The 15,997-nt window shown below is 36.6% G+C and overlaps 1 protein-coding gene across 1 annotated transcript in view; it reads left to right on the top strand.

Annotated features, from left to right (window-relative positions):
- diaph2 (diaphanous-related formin 2) overlaps positions 1–15,997 on the top strand; it is a 382,189-nt gene that overhangs the window by 238,643 nt on the left and 127,549 nt on the right. The window contains exon 24 of the mRNA XM_042418197.1: positions 558–687. Within this exon, the coding sequence (XP_042274131.1) occupies positions 558–687 (130 nt within the window). The remainder of the gene's footprint in view (positions 1–557; positions 688–15,997) is intronic.

Raw genomic sequence — 15,997 nt, 5'->3', positions numbered from 1 at the left:
GGCCATCTTCTATCAGGACATTATGTGACATTGTATTTCTCGGCCATATGACAGATGACTCTGGAATTCAGGCGATACTTTCAACTTGTTAGGAATTTATTTCCTCTGTTGCAAGTGTAACATCAGTCTTGAGAGAAGTGTTGTAGGTCAAACTGGGTACTTTTGGGGTTGAATAAAACCTCAGCAGACACACTGAACAGTAAGTGCACGTAGAAAGCCAGTACTTGTACAACATTTAAATGGAATATCTGCTGTTCTGAATACATGCATACAGAAAAAAGCAATTGAATTTGCTCTTTCATTCAGTTATTCTAAGAAGTCTCACTGTTTTTGTATCTTCACTGAGCTTTGTGATCATGACCAAACTGGTTGGATTTTTGAAAACTTTGGGTAATACAGATAATTTAGAAATTTAAATAACACACTGAGACAGTTTTGCTGAGCAAAGAGAACTGTAGAAAAGGTGCTTAAACCTCTGTGTGGTACATTTGACAAGTAAATAAGTGTAAACATTGGGATAAATCTTTTTTTTCTCTTTTTCTTCTTCTTCTTTTTAGCTTCGAGACACTAAATCCATCAGTCAGAATACAACACTTCTTCATTTCCTGGCTGAGAAGTGTGAAGAGACTTATCCAGAGATTCTGAGGTTTCCAGATGAGCTGGAGCATGTGGAGAATGCCAGTAAAGGTATGTCTCTTTGTAATATACCTAGTCTCGTGATACCAGACAATCAGAGATCACCACCTACTGAAGTCTGGAGATTTCTAAATGTACCGTAGTTGCTTGAACAGCGGTGAGAACGGCTGCTAACCAACCTACGCCCCTTGCATTTTGTGCATTATAGAGGTTAAACTGGCAACAGGAGAAAGTCTTTACTGTAGGCAGTGCGACTACCGAGAGACATATATATAAATACATTATATTGCAATTCTGAGCCTTAATAATGTTCATTTATTTATTTGTTTTAAACAGTCAGTCTTCACTTGTCTATTATATCCCTTGATGGCAACTAGAACTCTCTCCTTGTGACAAAAATAGAGTTGTTTGCCTGACCACACTGTCATTCAGCCTGTCAATAAACTAATTCCACTCTAATTCTATTCTCAAGCATTTGGTGGAATCCCTGCAGGCTTATTTACTTTGTTAGACTCGTAATTGGTTATTTAATCTAATTCAACTAATTATGCACTTGACTGAGGCTGCCTGCTATTGTGTAAGTGGACTGAATAGTCTTCATGTATTGTATATATTTAGATGTCAGTATGCACAAATTTTGAATTATATCAACTTTGTCATTTCACCGAAAAGTGAATTATTCAAGGAGATGCCAATTAATTGACTGAGGCCAGGAAATAAATGTCTCTTGCAAAAACCCTCGGGAACTATTTAAGGACTAGGGATGCAATTGTTTACTCTGGGCGCACCTTGCTTCTCTTGTTTAATTGATCATCACATTTACCTTAATAAGGTTTTCAACAAGATTGTGTAACAGTGAAGGAGACTTCCCTTTACACTTTAAGACATTGAAAGTGCTAACACTCCTACAGATGTACTGAGTTGAATTAGAGGAACAGATACAATTTTTAGCCATGTTAGTGGCATGGCTCGATGGATGGCAATGTTGGTTGGTCAGTTGGTCCACCACTTTGGTCTAGACTGAAATATCTATCAACTATCACATGGATCCTTAAGAAATTTTGTGCAGACATTCATGATCCCCAGAGGATAAATCTTACTGACTTTGATGTACTGCTGACTAGTCCTGTAACGTCACTGTGAGGTTGACATTTGTGGGCCAGAGTGAAATATCTCAACAACTATCAGATGGATTGTGATATACTACAGTTATTGAAGGTACCTAGAGGATAAATTCTAACAAATCTGGTGATCCTCTGACTTTCCCTCTAGTGCCACCGTCAGGTCAAAGTTTTCACTTAAGCTTGATGGATTGGCACAAAATTTGGTAAAAACAACATAGACATTCATGATTCCCAGATAATGCATTGTAATGACTGTGTCATGTAATCAATGATCATTAGACTTTTCCTCTAGTGCTACCATGAAGTTGACTTTTTGATTCTTTTATTGAAGTACTGTATCTCAACAACTATTTGATGCATTATCATGGAATTTGGTACACACATTCGTTGTCCCTAGAGGATGAACTGTAATAACTTTGATCCCTTGACATTTCAGGAGATCATTTGTAGCATTTAGCTACAGCCTTACAGTGCTGCTAGCATGTCTGTAGACTCTTTATTTCAGACTTCAGACTCATGAATCATTTCATCTCAAATCTTCTCCTGTCTTTTCTTTGTACCATTAAGGAACAATTTTCTTGCTACACTCATGTGTTATGCCATTGGTTTTACTGTGTCTATAGCATATTTAAGCCAAGGAAATAAGAAACTGAAATCTCTGTTTACCAGCCTAAAAATCCTTTTTATTAGATTTACTCTGAGGCAGATCACAAAAGAACATAGTGATCAGAAGCCATGCGCGGGCCCACTCCATGTCTATGGAAAGCTTTTACTGCCTTGTTGAACGGTAGAGCATTGCTGAATTATTTACCACTATCTCCAGATCCTTTACAGGCTTTTGGTCTCCTGTCAGGTAAACTGGCTAAATAAAATTAAACAAAGCTGTCTTTTCTCCTTAATACACTGCACACTCAAGTTAAAAAACAAATTATGCATGATAGCCTCCTCTGATAGCAGTGTTTTTTGAACATTTGTCTCTTACCTTAACCCCCTCTTTCTTTTTTTCACTTTTGTTTCTGATGGAACAATTTTACTTCCACTTAAAGGGAAACTTCAGTATTTTTCAACCTGGGCCCTATTTTCCCATCTTTTTGTGTCTAAGTGACTAATGGGGGCAACAATTTTTGAAATTGGTCCAGTATTGAGCGAGAGTGCTTCAGGCGGCAGCTGCAAAACGGGCTGCAATGTAAACCTTTGGGGCAATAGCACCCCATCAATGTACGTCCACTAAAAGTGAAGTTGAAGTTCCCCTTTAATACGTTGTGCCTTGTGACTTTTATGATGTTTTATCCAGTCAAACCAAATTTCTGTTTTAAGGAAGTCTAGTAAATACTTCATTTTTAATTATTAATTGATATAACCAGCCACAGCTATAAAGGACCTTCTTGTTTATTTGGATTCACGTTACCTTGACAACATCCACTCTTTCTGAGGTTCATATTCAAATAATACACTATAATTAATATTTAGACTTGGGCTACAGAAAGTAAACAATATACCAATGCAATAATAAAATTGCATCTAAACCAAACATATAATATACTGTAGATGACATAGAATAGAACAGATGACAGTAAACCATTTATCTTCTCATTGGTGAAGGAATAGAAAAATTACCATTTTGTTGTGTTTCTCTTGGGTAGTACTTTACACAAACCTGTGTGAAGCCCATCACCCAAGCATCTGATTTCTGATTGTTGATTGTCAGATGTGGGGGATTCAAATGTAATCAAACGGCCATCTATAATGGCTGGAAGTTGTACAATTAATATACGTCATTGATAAGTGCAATCAGGCCAGGATAATTTCCCAAGGAAATCATAATTTTCCCAGGCTTGATTGGCTGCTTCAGATTTTCACCCTTTCAATGCAGAATTTCTCTAAGAAATGGGATTGCCACCTTGCTACCATCTGGATCTTTACACAGTTTTTATTTCACCACTTTACAGGGTTTCAATTACTGATTTGATTTAAAATGGTACATATTTATTTCCTTCAAAATTCAAAATGTATGGGGCTTTTAAATCAGGCCTATTAATATTTAGACAAAGGGGGACTTTTGATTATTGTTGATAGAGATCAAGATAAATTCTCTCTCTGCTCCTTTATTTTATTGACTGATGTGAAAATTCTACCTTGCTGATAGTTACATTCATATAAATAGTAATAACTATTAGGGACCTCTCTTTTTTCCTTTTAAAAGCCCTAAAACCCCAAAATAGATGATTGTATGTTATTACATCAGAGATCAGTATCCCCACAGACTTGCCTGGGAGCAGAGGAGAGTTTAATGGATCTAAGGGTTAACAGTAACTATGACCAAGTCCAGCACATAGAGATGTCCCTTTAGGAGACTCTTCCTCTCTCCTAGGATTCAACTATTATCAAAGCCTTCTTCTATCAAGGTCAATTTTAATTAAAATTCACAGGATTATGTAAGGAGGCAGCACCAGCAATCTGCAGATGTTCCAGATAGGACCTGGACAAAAGGAAGGGTCATGTACTTTTTAATAAATTGTGGATAAACAGCTTTAATGAAATATGAAGAGAAAATAATTGAGGTATTAGTAGAAAATACATGTTTGGGTAGTCATCAAACCTTTAGCTACTCAGATTATTCTTATATCCAAATGAGATTGATGCTTGAGTCAAATTATGTGTAAAATGTGTAAAGATCATTTTATCTCACTTCACTTTTAGCAATTACACTGGTCATTAAATTTGCTGATTTGAACTTGTGCTTACTTTTATTTCTCAAGGTACTAAATCACTGTAAATATATTTATTAAATAGAAAGACAGCAATATTGTAAGAACACTAACATTAATTAATTGCAGGCGTTATTTCAGTTAATGTTCCATCAGTGTAATATTAATCTGTTGTTACAGGCTAAAGGTTTCCAACCAAACAGAGCTACAAAATGCTTGAAAGACACTTTGAGTACAGTCATAAAATCACAGAATGAGAATGAATTCCTGTTCATTAGGTGTGACCTTTACTTCACCAAGATAATTAGCAAGCAATCCACCAGTCCTTTTGTTGCAGTGCTAGTTGCAGCGTTTAAAGGTTGTTTTTTTTGTTTGTTTGTTTGTTTGGGTTTTTTGCTAAAAAATATAGTTGGGAAAAAAATGTGTATTTTCCTGTATTGTATAAGTGCATTTTACTGTAGTACTGTACTGTAGTTTACATTGTAAATTGATTCAGACAAAAGCCAAATGTCAGCCAAATGAATGTAATGTAATGCAATGGCGTCCTGGTCAATATAACCTAGAGCAGCACTTTCCCTTCATTTTCTTTGGTTTCTTTGGTTTTTTTCTGGTTTGGTCTGGTTCTCCGGTCACTTTCTTTGATCTTGACCATAGACTAAGCAACAATTGATACATTTTTGGTGCAAATAGCACCACTGTTCTAGCCACTGACCGGGCATGATGACTCCTGTACTGAGTGCTTTCTAATTCAGTATCAGTGTTTTTATTGTATCTCATGAGGTTTCAGCGTGTCAAATGTATAAAGCATCCATAGAGCACCTTTGTCACCTCTGTCAACTTACGATATGATTTGTTGTCTAGGTATATAAAGTGAATCTGTAATTTTATAATTAATGTTTGTTCACAGAATTTTATTCTCTAGAAAGAAAATCAATCCAAAAAATGGTTGGCTTATTTTTGCCCTGAGGTCAGTGAAAATGAAGAAAACAGTGCTCTATTTTTTCTTCCAAAAGCATTGATTGAAGAATGCTAGTAAAATCATTACAACCTGAAGATCAGACAAGGACATGACTTTTTTTTTTACCAGACATCTACTGTACAATAGCACTTTTCTCCAGACAGTGAAGAGCCACTGAAGAGACGCAACTGTCTTTCAGGAGTCAAAATCTTTTTTATAGGGATATACCTTATATTTCAAGAGATACACGCAGCTTGTTGAATTATGTTTCTTGTCACTGTAAAATCTTGAAAATTGTTGCCAAGCGTAATAACCAAGTCTTGACACCAAAGGAACATTTTTTACCAGTTTTAAAATAAAAGAAAACATTTGACAGTGTTCCATATCAAAATGTATCTTTTTGAAAACACTTGATAGTTCAATATAAATATTAGAACAGTCAATTAATATACAAATAATAGTAAATTAAAGAAATAATAATTTATTAAATTATTGATAACTGGTTATAAGAGGTCTACTAATACATCTAATACAGCATCTTTTAATTCATAGGTATCTCTGAGTTGATAGTGACCATCTGTCCCTTGCATAGGAGAAGATGACTTGACTTTGTTAATGGTTGCCCTTGTAGATGCAAAAAGGTAATACTAATTAGTCAACTATGACATTGGTTGGCCTTGTCTGAAGAGGTCAGGGTTGTTGTCTAAGAGATCATTTGCCAAAGTCAACCTCTTACCTCCCTTTACGAGACCAATTTTACCTTTATCATTGGCTGTGTATCCAAACTACTACCATATTTCACTGTGAGGTCTATCTCTGTCTGAGCAGAGAATTGGTAGTCTCTCCTGCCACCATGTCATCTTGGATCTCTACTGATAAATCACTTTGAAGGGTGAAGGATTTGAAGGAGGTCTGGGTAGCTCAAAGGGACTCAGGCCTCCTCACTGAAAATGCTCTTTTTCCCCTAAAATGACTGGTCACAGCCCACAACACCCCATCACCACTGCCAGCTTGAGTTAGATATACACACATTGTTTTCCCTAATTATTTTATTGGCACAGAATAGCATCAGTTGCATTATAATATTTACAGTTGAGGCTGGTCAGAATTTTTATGATCCTGGTTAATGTTACAATTGAGAGTCTTTTCTATTTTCAGTGAGCCAAAAAATCCTGATCCACTGTATTATGTATTATTATTATTATTATTTTCCTTTTTTAGATAATCCTTGAATGAACTCAGGTTAATCATTGTTGCCGGCACTCATATATTAAGCTGATGCAAGACATCTGATTGACATTCCAGAGGAGATTCACTATTAATTTCTCTACACTGTGATAGCTCAGTGCCATGTTTGACAGATATAGTATATGTGCTGTTTACATGTTGCTCATATTTTCTCTTATTTTGCTCTTTCGGTCAGCATTCAGTTTAATTTTAAAATCCATGTGCAATAGGTTTTTAACAACTAAACATACAATTTAAAAAATGACCTTGCTTCCAATTTCTAGCTTAAACCTTAATGAAGTGTGAAAGTCTCAGTTTCAGATTAGCTCTCCATTCCACTACATTCCCATACTTTTTTTCATAGTTTTTTCTTTCTGTGGCTTTCCAAAGACAGTGAGAGGTTCTTTCAATATTTTAGGCAAAAAATGTATTGTGCTCACTCTCACTGCTCATCTGCCTGACAAGTGAGTATTCTCCAAAATGGACAAGTATTATCTGCATATCTTCCTTATTCTTCTGTTATGATGCACCATTAATTTATTTAGCATTTACAAGCAGTAAACATGGATTCATGGATTTTAACATACTATAATGTTGTTAGCTGATATAAGTGTTTATTAATGTATTTGTCAATAACTATAACTATAACTCCTCCTGTGGGCACCCATAAGTGGAGGCTGGTGTATAAACATAATGAATGACAACATAGTAAAACACAATTGTAATAATGTGAAATATGTCTTTATGAGAACTTATATTTGATAAATACTGCACATTAATAAAGATGTCCTCAAATCTGCTTATAATAATACATTATAATATTCTATAAACTATTTATTAAATGTGTATATACTTCTTATAAATGGGGGGGACTTGACGTAAAGTGTCCCCTCAATACTTAACACATACAGTATGTACTGCACATATACTATATACATGTACTATTGAATATTGAGAATATAATAATTTGAAATGTAGTCATAGAATCCACTATTTTCATACCCCTGACCTCATCTTAATAGCAGCAGCAAAGCCTTGAGAGAAGTGTCATTGGCCAATTTGCCTTGTTAAATCCCCCCCAGAGATGAATATGTGGGGCCTGACAATGGGAACTAAGTCTGTGTGGTGATTCCACTCAATCAGTGGTACACTGACAATCTGTCTTGACAATCCGGGAAAAGAGGAAATATGACACAAATGTTCTCATAAATCTATTTAGTATAAGGCATAGCCAAGGGCAAAGTACTTTGGAGCCTTTGAGAGAGAAAATGGAGAATGAGGGGGGAAAAAAGATGAACTTTGAGGATATTAATACCGCTGTGAATATATCTATTATCCACATTCATTTCAAGGCACTGCAGCATAATAAAGCAGTGCCCATTTCCCATTTAAACTCCTAGCAGTACTTGGCTCTGTATTACGTAGACAAAATGCTTTTCTGGATGGGGTGGAACACAGAAGGGATCATTTGTCTTTCTGTTTCAATGGAGCTGCAAGGAATCATGGGGTTGAGAAAATTTTCCCTCATGCCAGTCCAAGGAGGCTATCTAACTGAAGACAGCTGCATAGAAGCTTGAGGAAGGATGGATGTAATTCAAGACAAACACTTTAATACTAATGCAATGGATGCATGAATGTTCATTTTTGCAAAATAGATGCATTTGTCATTGAAAGAAACTCAAGATTTACATGTGAAATTGATACTTAGCACTGAAACGATTGCTCAATTATTTCTTTCACAGCTGACATTGTGTGCTGACTCAATTTAAAAATTGAGGACAGATGAAAGAAACATGTATTTCTGGTACTATGTAGCATCTCAAAAACTGCCCCTTTGAAATCAAACCAAATATTCTTCACAATTCATTTCCCTGCCTCAAATTACATAGCCTTCAAACAATTGTTCCTTGCCGAACATGTAGGTATAAACAGTATTTTTTGTTTATGACAGTAGCTATGTATGAAATGGCAAATTAGCTCACAATATGTGTAATTTAGTGTACTCTTATGTATACTGTACAAGAAAGGAATGGCCTATTTACCTGGTTCTGTGGCTTCATCCACTGCCAGGTCTTTCTCCCCTGTGGGTAACAACACCACTGATGAGGCATTCTCCAATTATAGGAGGCAGACACTCCTCTGAGGAAGTGAACTGCAATATCACCATGTCCTCTGACTCCAACCAGTGTTACCTTTGGTTTGCCACTGCGCAGTAACAAGGTTCTTGTCATGACTGGTTTGACTCTGTGATTTAGCATTGTTCACTACTACTGTGATACGCAGCCACTTGACAGTTGTTGTTTTTTTATCTTATTGGGAATGACAGAACTACACCTACAGAAGACCATCTCAGTGTCTGCAAAACAACAAAAAAAATTCTATTTTACATTCAGTGAAGTTTTCCTTCTAAGTTTTGTGGTCAAACTTCTCAATTCTCCCTTGAATGTCAATCTGATTTAGGTGGATATTCATATTAATATTCAGGAATGTGCGGCATTTCCAGTTTATTGTAATTTATAAGGTGTGAAATTGCATGTAGGTGAATGTAAAGATAGTTTTTAAATGTATGTAGTCTTCATCTTTTGTTGCACTTTTAATGACATCTACCACAATTTTACAAATTAAACACCAGGTAGTGTTCATTATCTGACTTTGTTAAAGTGACCACAGCATCATGCTATTGGGATGCTTCTCAGTGGTAGGGACTGGGAAGCTGGTCATGATTGTAGGAATTATAAACAAGAAGAAAACCTGCTCCAGAGATCACATAACGTCAGTCCTTGGTTAAGATTCACCTTCCAGCGTCACTTTGACACAACCCATAGCACACAACAAAGAAAACAGTACAGTGGCTCTGTCTCCATATGTATTTGAGAAGCCCAGCCAAAGCCTAGATTTAAACCTCTTTGAAAATCTGTGGAGAGACCTGAAGATTGCAGCTCACTGATGCTTCCCATCCAATCTGACTAAGAAGATCTGAAAGAAAGTAGAAGAAAAAACAGCCCAAATCCAGGTTGGCAGAGCTTGTGAAGGCATACTGTACTGAAGATGAAGTTACTGTCATTTGTTTAAAATCTCCAACATCACTGATGGAATGAAAAAATATCCCTAATTTATGAGTGACACAAATTAACCAAATCAGTGACATGGTTGCAGTAATGTAAAATATTACTTTTTTAGCAAATGCAGTTAATTTGTGATGTTGTCCCAACTTTTCAGTACCTCAGCACAATATTTATTTTCACTATTTGTCCTCTAATGCTCATCCTGTTTCAAAAAAAAAGTTTAAAACTCTTAACTTTTTAAAAGTTTGATTTTCACTACAACTATATCATTGCTGAATCAGTGGGAATAAATACAATTCACACAGACAATACACTTGGCTCTAAAATTTTGACTGATGTAAAAGAAAAAAAGACAAGCTCCAGTTGAAAAACAGGATTTATATGTTGTTGGGTTTTTTTTTTTTTTTGGATGGCAACATAGGAACACTGTCTTACCAATAATATTGCATGCTTGTTATAAAATCTCCTGAAGTGCAGATAGATGCACAAATACTGTGTTGTGTCAGTTTTGTTATGTTTGGAATTTTTAGCTTTCACACTGTTGGTCAAGTTATAAAAGTTTTAAGTGCTGCTAATGATTGTGGTTTGTTTACATTTGAGTGCCCTGCTTGTGCTTAGTCTGCACCTTTCCATCCATCATTTGATTTCTATCCCAGCGCCTAAGCACCAAGCAAACTCTCCTCGGAAGCTTTTCGTGTTTGAGAACTCATCATTTATAGATCAAAGGAATTTGGCAAAGGGTACTTACTTGTATTATTGAAGGCACAGTCTTCAGTAATACACAAACAATGACAGTCTTTTGAGCCCAGAGACCCACATTTCAATTTGATTTGACTGGACATTTTGTACACTGCTGCACATACAGATCTACATGATTAGAAGATTTTTTAAAACATGACAAACAGAAGCCAGGAATAATGCCATTATTCATAGGCTTTAACAGTCTTGTGGAAGGTAATTTTGTTTAAAGCAAAAATGAAGAAAAATGGCTAATATTCTGGCAAACTTTCCAAGTTTCCATCGTCTGTTGGATCTTAAGTATCTTTATATCAAAATGTTTTATATGCTTGTCAGTACGTCATCAAGCACACTTGACCATTAGTCAACCCATCATTGTCACTATGCTTGGAAATGGAAACAGTTTCTTCACTGGTTGTTTAAGGTATACTCATCCCTGGACCCTGAAAGTGATAGAACAGGATCAGTGAGGCCAACAGTGTAAATGGACAGTCTGTCATGAAGAATATTATGAACAGGAAACAGACCTGTCTAGCTTCACCAGCTCAGGATGAGTGATGAGCTCTAGAGAGTTTTCTTTTTTCTTTCCTCTTTTTTTTCTATACTCACTTCATAATAGATGAGTAGTTCATTGTGAGACCAAAACAACTATCCGCTCTTGCTTTCTTTTCCTTTTTTTTTTTTCTTTTCTTTCTATCCATCTATTTTTCCCCTCCACCTCTGATTTCTTACATCAGCACTTTGGCCAGCCAGTATGAATGTAGACAGAGATAGACACATGCAGGGAGGCCAGCAGCCCTGCTTAGCATCAGGCTCCAGTCCGTGACAGCAGATTTCAATGAGAGCTGACAATGGGAACAGGAATGAGAATAATGCTGTTTGCCAGCCTAGAAATTCAGCCTGTCACAGTAGACCATTTCCCATGCTGGGAGTGTTCCATGAGCTGAGGTGAACAAGGAAGCTCCATTTCAAATGCAACTCTGTTTTTCTCCACTAACTCATGACGAACACCAGTCCATCCCTATAGATTAACATAATTGTAACAATTTGTCGATACTGGATCGACAAAGTGGCCTCTATGACACTTCACATGAACAACCTGAATTTTAATTTCATATATTAGAACACACATTAGAACAAGTATAAAGCCCTGTTCAATGACATACAGTGATTGAACTCAGGACCCAACTGAAGCAAATCCCAAGGGAAGACTGTACAGCAACTACCCAGTATGAGTTGACAGTAGAGGTAATGCAGCTTGGTGCATCAGGGGCACATGGGGGAGCAGAATTGTAAATTTTTGTACATTTAGAGTTCTTACAGATGACTTGTCCTGTTTCCTTAAAACACACACAATACCATGTGAATATTAAAGGATGCAGGGTTTAGTAACTTTCAAGCTGCCAGTTATTTGCTCACTTGAAAAAGGACTCAGAGACCACAGGCTCTTCAGGGTAAGACCTAGGTTTTAGGCTGAAAAGTGAAAGATACATAATCACGTTTCCCTGTTGTGCAAAAACTCTACCAATTGACAACAATTGTAATTAAGTACCTACTGTAGTTGATCTACAATTTGTACTTCACAAGTTATAACCTAGATTATTTCCCAGTTTAATTTAAATCTTATATTTAGTCACACATGTTTTATATGTTACTGAATCTTTTAGATTTAAAAGAACACTCTAGTGAAAATGTATTAAGTAAGTACCAGATACCCTGCCACCTTTAGGTTTGAATGGTAGCTCTGAACAGCAGCTGAAATCAGTCATTTACTGTCTCTTATAATAACATTTGGCCGGTGGTACTCATGTCTAGCTCAAGTACTGTTCTGTCTAGTTTTTTTCCCCCCAGATAATGTTAATGATTTTTGCAACTATATATTTCATTCAGCTTTTGTGTTCAGCAGTGTTATTACTCAACACTACAGCACCACCTTGTAGAGGCAGGGCAATACCTGTTCCCAGTGCAACCCTCTGGCAAGTCATATTCTATGTGCATGCAACTATCAACGACTCCACTGAGTGGCTTCACACATTATCACAATGCTTGACATCTGCATTTGCTCACGAAAATTATCACAAAGCTTGACTTACAGTATGGCATTGATAAAAGCATGTAACATGAGGTGTGGGCGGACACAATGCTTTTAACCTGTCATGCAATTGTTGAGCAATAAACTGCTGTATTCTTGAACTGTAGCAGTCACTGGCAGGACATTTTGCTTAACATGAGGGGACTCCGAAGTTGTTGTCATGGAGGGACTTGTGATAGCATGTCTGTCAGGCGATTCTGATAAGTAAGATAATGATGAGGATTGTTGTACAAATGAGCAGGAAATTGAGTTTTCTCTGAGGAGATCCCTGCACCCTCTAGATAAGGCCCTGTTGAGGCGTTACAATAACAAGTGCAGGGATTTGTAATATTGACTGACTGAGAGAGCATAATCTACAGTACAATATGCCCACCCTGTTCAGGATTTATGTTGTGTGCTTGTGTGATGGTTCACTGGTGAGATCTATATTAAAAAGGCTAAGCTTGCCAAATAGGTATCATACCACTGTTAAATAGTCATTTTAGCATTAACCCAAAGTGCTCTTCCAAGTTCTCCTCCACACTTATATTATTTCTTTGTCAAATCCACCAGAAGTGGGAAATGAAATTTTATTTTTTATAATCCAGGGATGACTGATTTGGTTTTGTCTGACTTAATTAAAATCCATGGAAAGAACCAAAGACTGACAAAACAGAGAAACTCTTGAACTGTCCAAAATTATTATTTTTTAATTTCACATCTCAGTTGAGAGCCAAATGTTATCATCTAATGAATATATTTTGTTAATGTATTTAATGTCAGTCAAGATCAAATGTTATCTTGTAATAACTTAATAATAATAACTATTTTTATAGAACAAAGTGACACAAATTACCTTGTAAAACAGCATAATGTCAAAAAAGACAGCACAGTTTTAACCAATGAAACAAATGAAAGGGCTGTTCATTCATTTGAATAGGGACAGTCTGGCAGTGCGGCATGGGTGGCAACACAGAGTGTAGCAGAAAAAAAAAAAAAAGTTGAGCCTGGCTTCACTTTTGCCTCAATGCGACTTCATCCGGTAAGGCGCTTTGTCATTCAGTCACACGCAATCTCACATTCCTGCTGGATTACTTTGTAACATGAACAGTTTTTCTACTGTTAATCATGCAATCGTCACGACAGAAGATAAAATAATTTTCCGGAGTTGCAAAACCCTGTCTCTGAGTTTTATAATTAATTGCACTTGGGCCTTCTGTTACTCACACTGCACCTCCTGGATTGTATTATATGTCATGTTGTAATAACGCATGTTTTTTTTTTCAGTCTCAACGCCTGCTTAATAAAAAGCATGCCTATAAGGAAAAAACAAAAAAGGACATAAAAGATTACACCAACTTGACTGTCAATTTCATGGCAGTAATCATTTCCATCAGTCAGTTTCAAGTCTCTTACTGCACATGTCTGGGCTTTCATTGAAAGCAGTTTAGATATAGATACTAAAGAAAAAAAAAAAAAACAACAAACAAAAAAAAAAAAACAGCCTTGTTTTTTTGAAATTTAGACTAGAACCCATGTATTGACATTGTAGGTGAAATATTTGAATCGCTTCTGAATTCTGTGTCCCTTTCGCTGCCTTGGAAGTGACGACTTATTGCTCTTGTCCTAGCATCATGTAGGCAGAAATATGCTTTAAAAGTCTCTCACAGATTAGGCACGGTGTGTCAATATGCTGGTGTTGCTTTACATTTGGGTGTCATCCTCTTATGGTATTATTTTCTTAAGAGCAAGGTCTCCTGCACAACTAATTGCTATCAACAGAAGCAGTCATCATCTTTTATTTGTTTCAGATCACATTTTTCATTTCACATTTTCTGCCAGATATCACTAAGAGAAATGTTTTCCAAACCCGCACAGACTTATACAATTGTTGTATATGTAATAAAAATTTAGATTAGGCTATTGACATTTTTCAAATCAGCAGAAAGGGAGTTTAGACCTCTTGTATATTGTGCCAATCATAGTTTGTTTCTTCCCCGATGCTCTATGAACACAAATCACACCATGCTATGAAGAAAAATACACATCATACTAGACATGTTATTTACCCAGAAAGACAACAGATCATTTACTGACTAGGTGGTCATTGCGGTAAAGTGCTTCTGTCTTTCTCTCCATTTCTTCCCACACTCTTTGCCTCTATTGACCACAGTTTGAGAAAACGTGTCTGTGGCTCAAATGGTGTCATAAGAATCTGGGCAGATTTTACCATCTCCTGCACATCAGTGGAGGTGGGAATTGATTTTGGATACTAAATTGGGTCATTTTTATCATGGGCTGTCATCAATATATAATTTAAAAGCATTGCCTGAAGCAAGCATTGCAGGGCTGCTCATTGCAGTTTTACTACACTCAGGGGAGTAGGCTCCCCTGTGCCCCTTTCAGTTAATGCATGCCACTATGTGTGAAGATTCCACCATCACTTGTGATTTATACCCCCCAGAGGAGCATAGACATAGCAGTACATAGGCATTCACCTGCCTGTATTGCAACATTTATATCATGCTCATTGGTTTTTGCAGCATCTGCCAATACCATGCTTATCTGTAGCTGTCATGAAAACTGCCATCCAGGTATTTGTCCTCAACGTGCCGCACATGTTTTTTTGTTGTTTTCTTTTTCTTGCCATTTCGGGAAATAATGCGCTGGTGAATTTTAAAGTAATAGCATCTTTATTGTAGTGAACCGGTGTATAAACCCTTACACCTACAGTAGTGTTATGCTGTCTTTTTCAGTGGTTTACAGTGATGAGGCTCAGTATTCTGGGAGGGTTAGTGAGATTCAGGCAAAGTTTTACTGTAAAGCTTTTGGCACATCACCCTTTCTTCTCATCTTGGCATGTTATGCAGGATAAAAAACCACCTTCACATCATAAACTGCTTCTTTTGTGTTGTATAGACCATATTGTGTTTGTTTCCCTTTATAATGTAAATCCTGCTGATCTCCTCTAATTTTGTCCTCAGGCTTTATGGAATGAGTTTGATTTAGCAGCCAGCCCTTTATTTCCAAAATAAATCTAACAGGTCCTGACTATGACCTTTCTTTTGCATGTTGATGATTTGCATTTCCCACCTCTTTTTTTTCCAGCTCTGTGATATGGAGTCACACTGTGTGATCCATATTCAAATATTATTTAAATCAGTTGCACTGCATTTGCATGTGAAATTGAGGATTTGAAGGCAGGTCACCTGCATACTGATCAGAGGGACAACCTTCATTGGAGTGAGGGCTGATATTGCAAATAATAAATGGGACAGGGTATTAATAATTGTCATGGAAGGGGTGTTCTATATTGTGCCCCATAACAGTGAGTGTGAGTGTTTTTACTCCCATGTAATGAAACTGGTATCATTCTCAACCCTTTTGCTTTCAGCTCAGGGAATGATTATGCTCTCTTCAAATAGAGGGACCCAGTCATGGTGTCACTTTTTAGGACAAAATTACCCTCA

This window comes from Thunnus maccoyii, chromosome 8 (assembly GCF_910596095.1).
Source record: "Thunnus maccoyii chromosome 8, fThuMac1.1, whole genome shotgun sequence".
NCBI classification, from domain to species: Eukaryota; Metazoa; Chordata; class Actinopteri; order Scombriformes; family Scombridae; genus Thunnus; species Thunnus maccoyii.
This window is presented reverse-complemented; position numbering and strand designations above follow the sequence as displayed.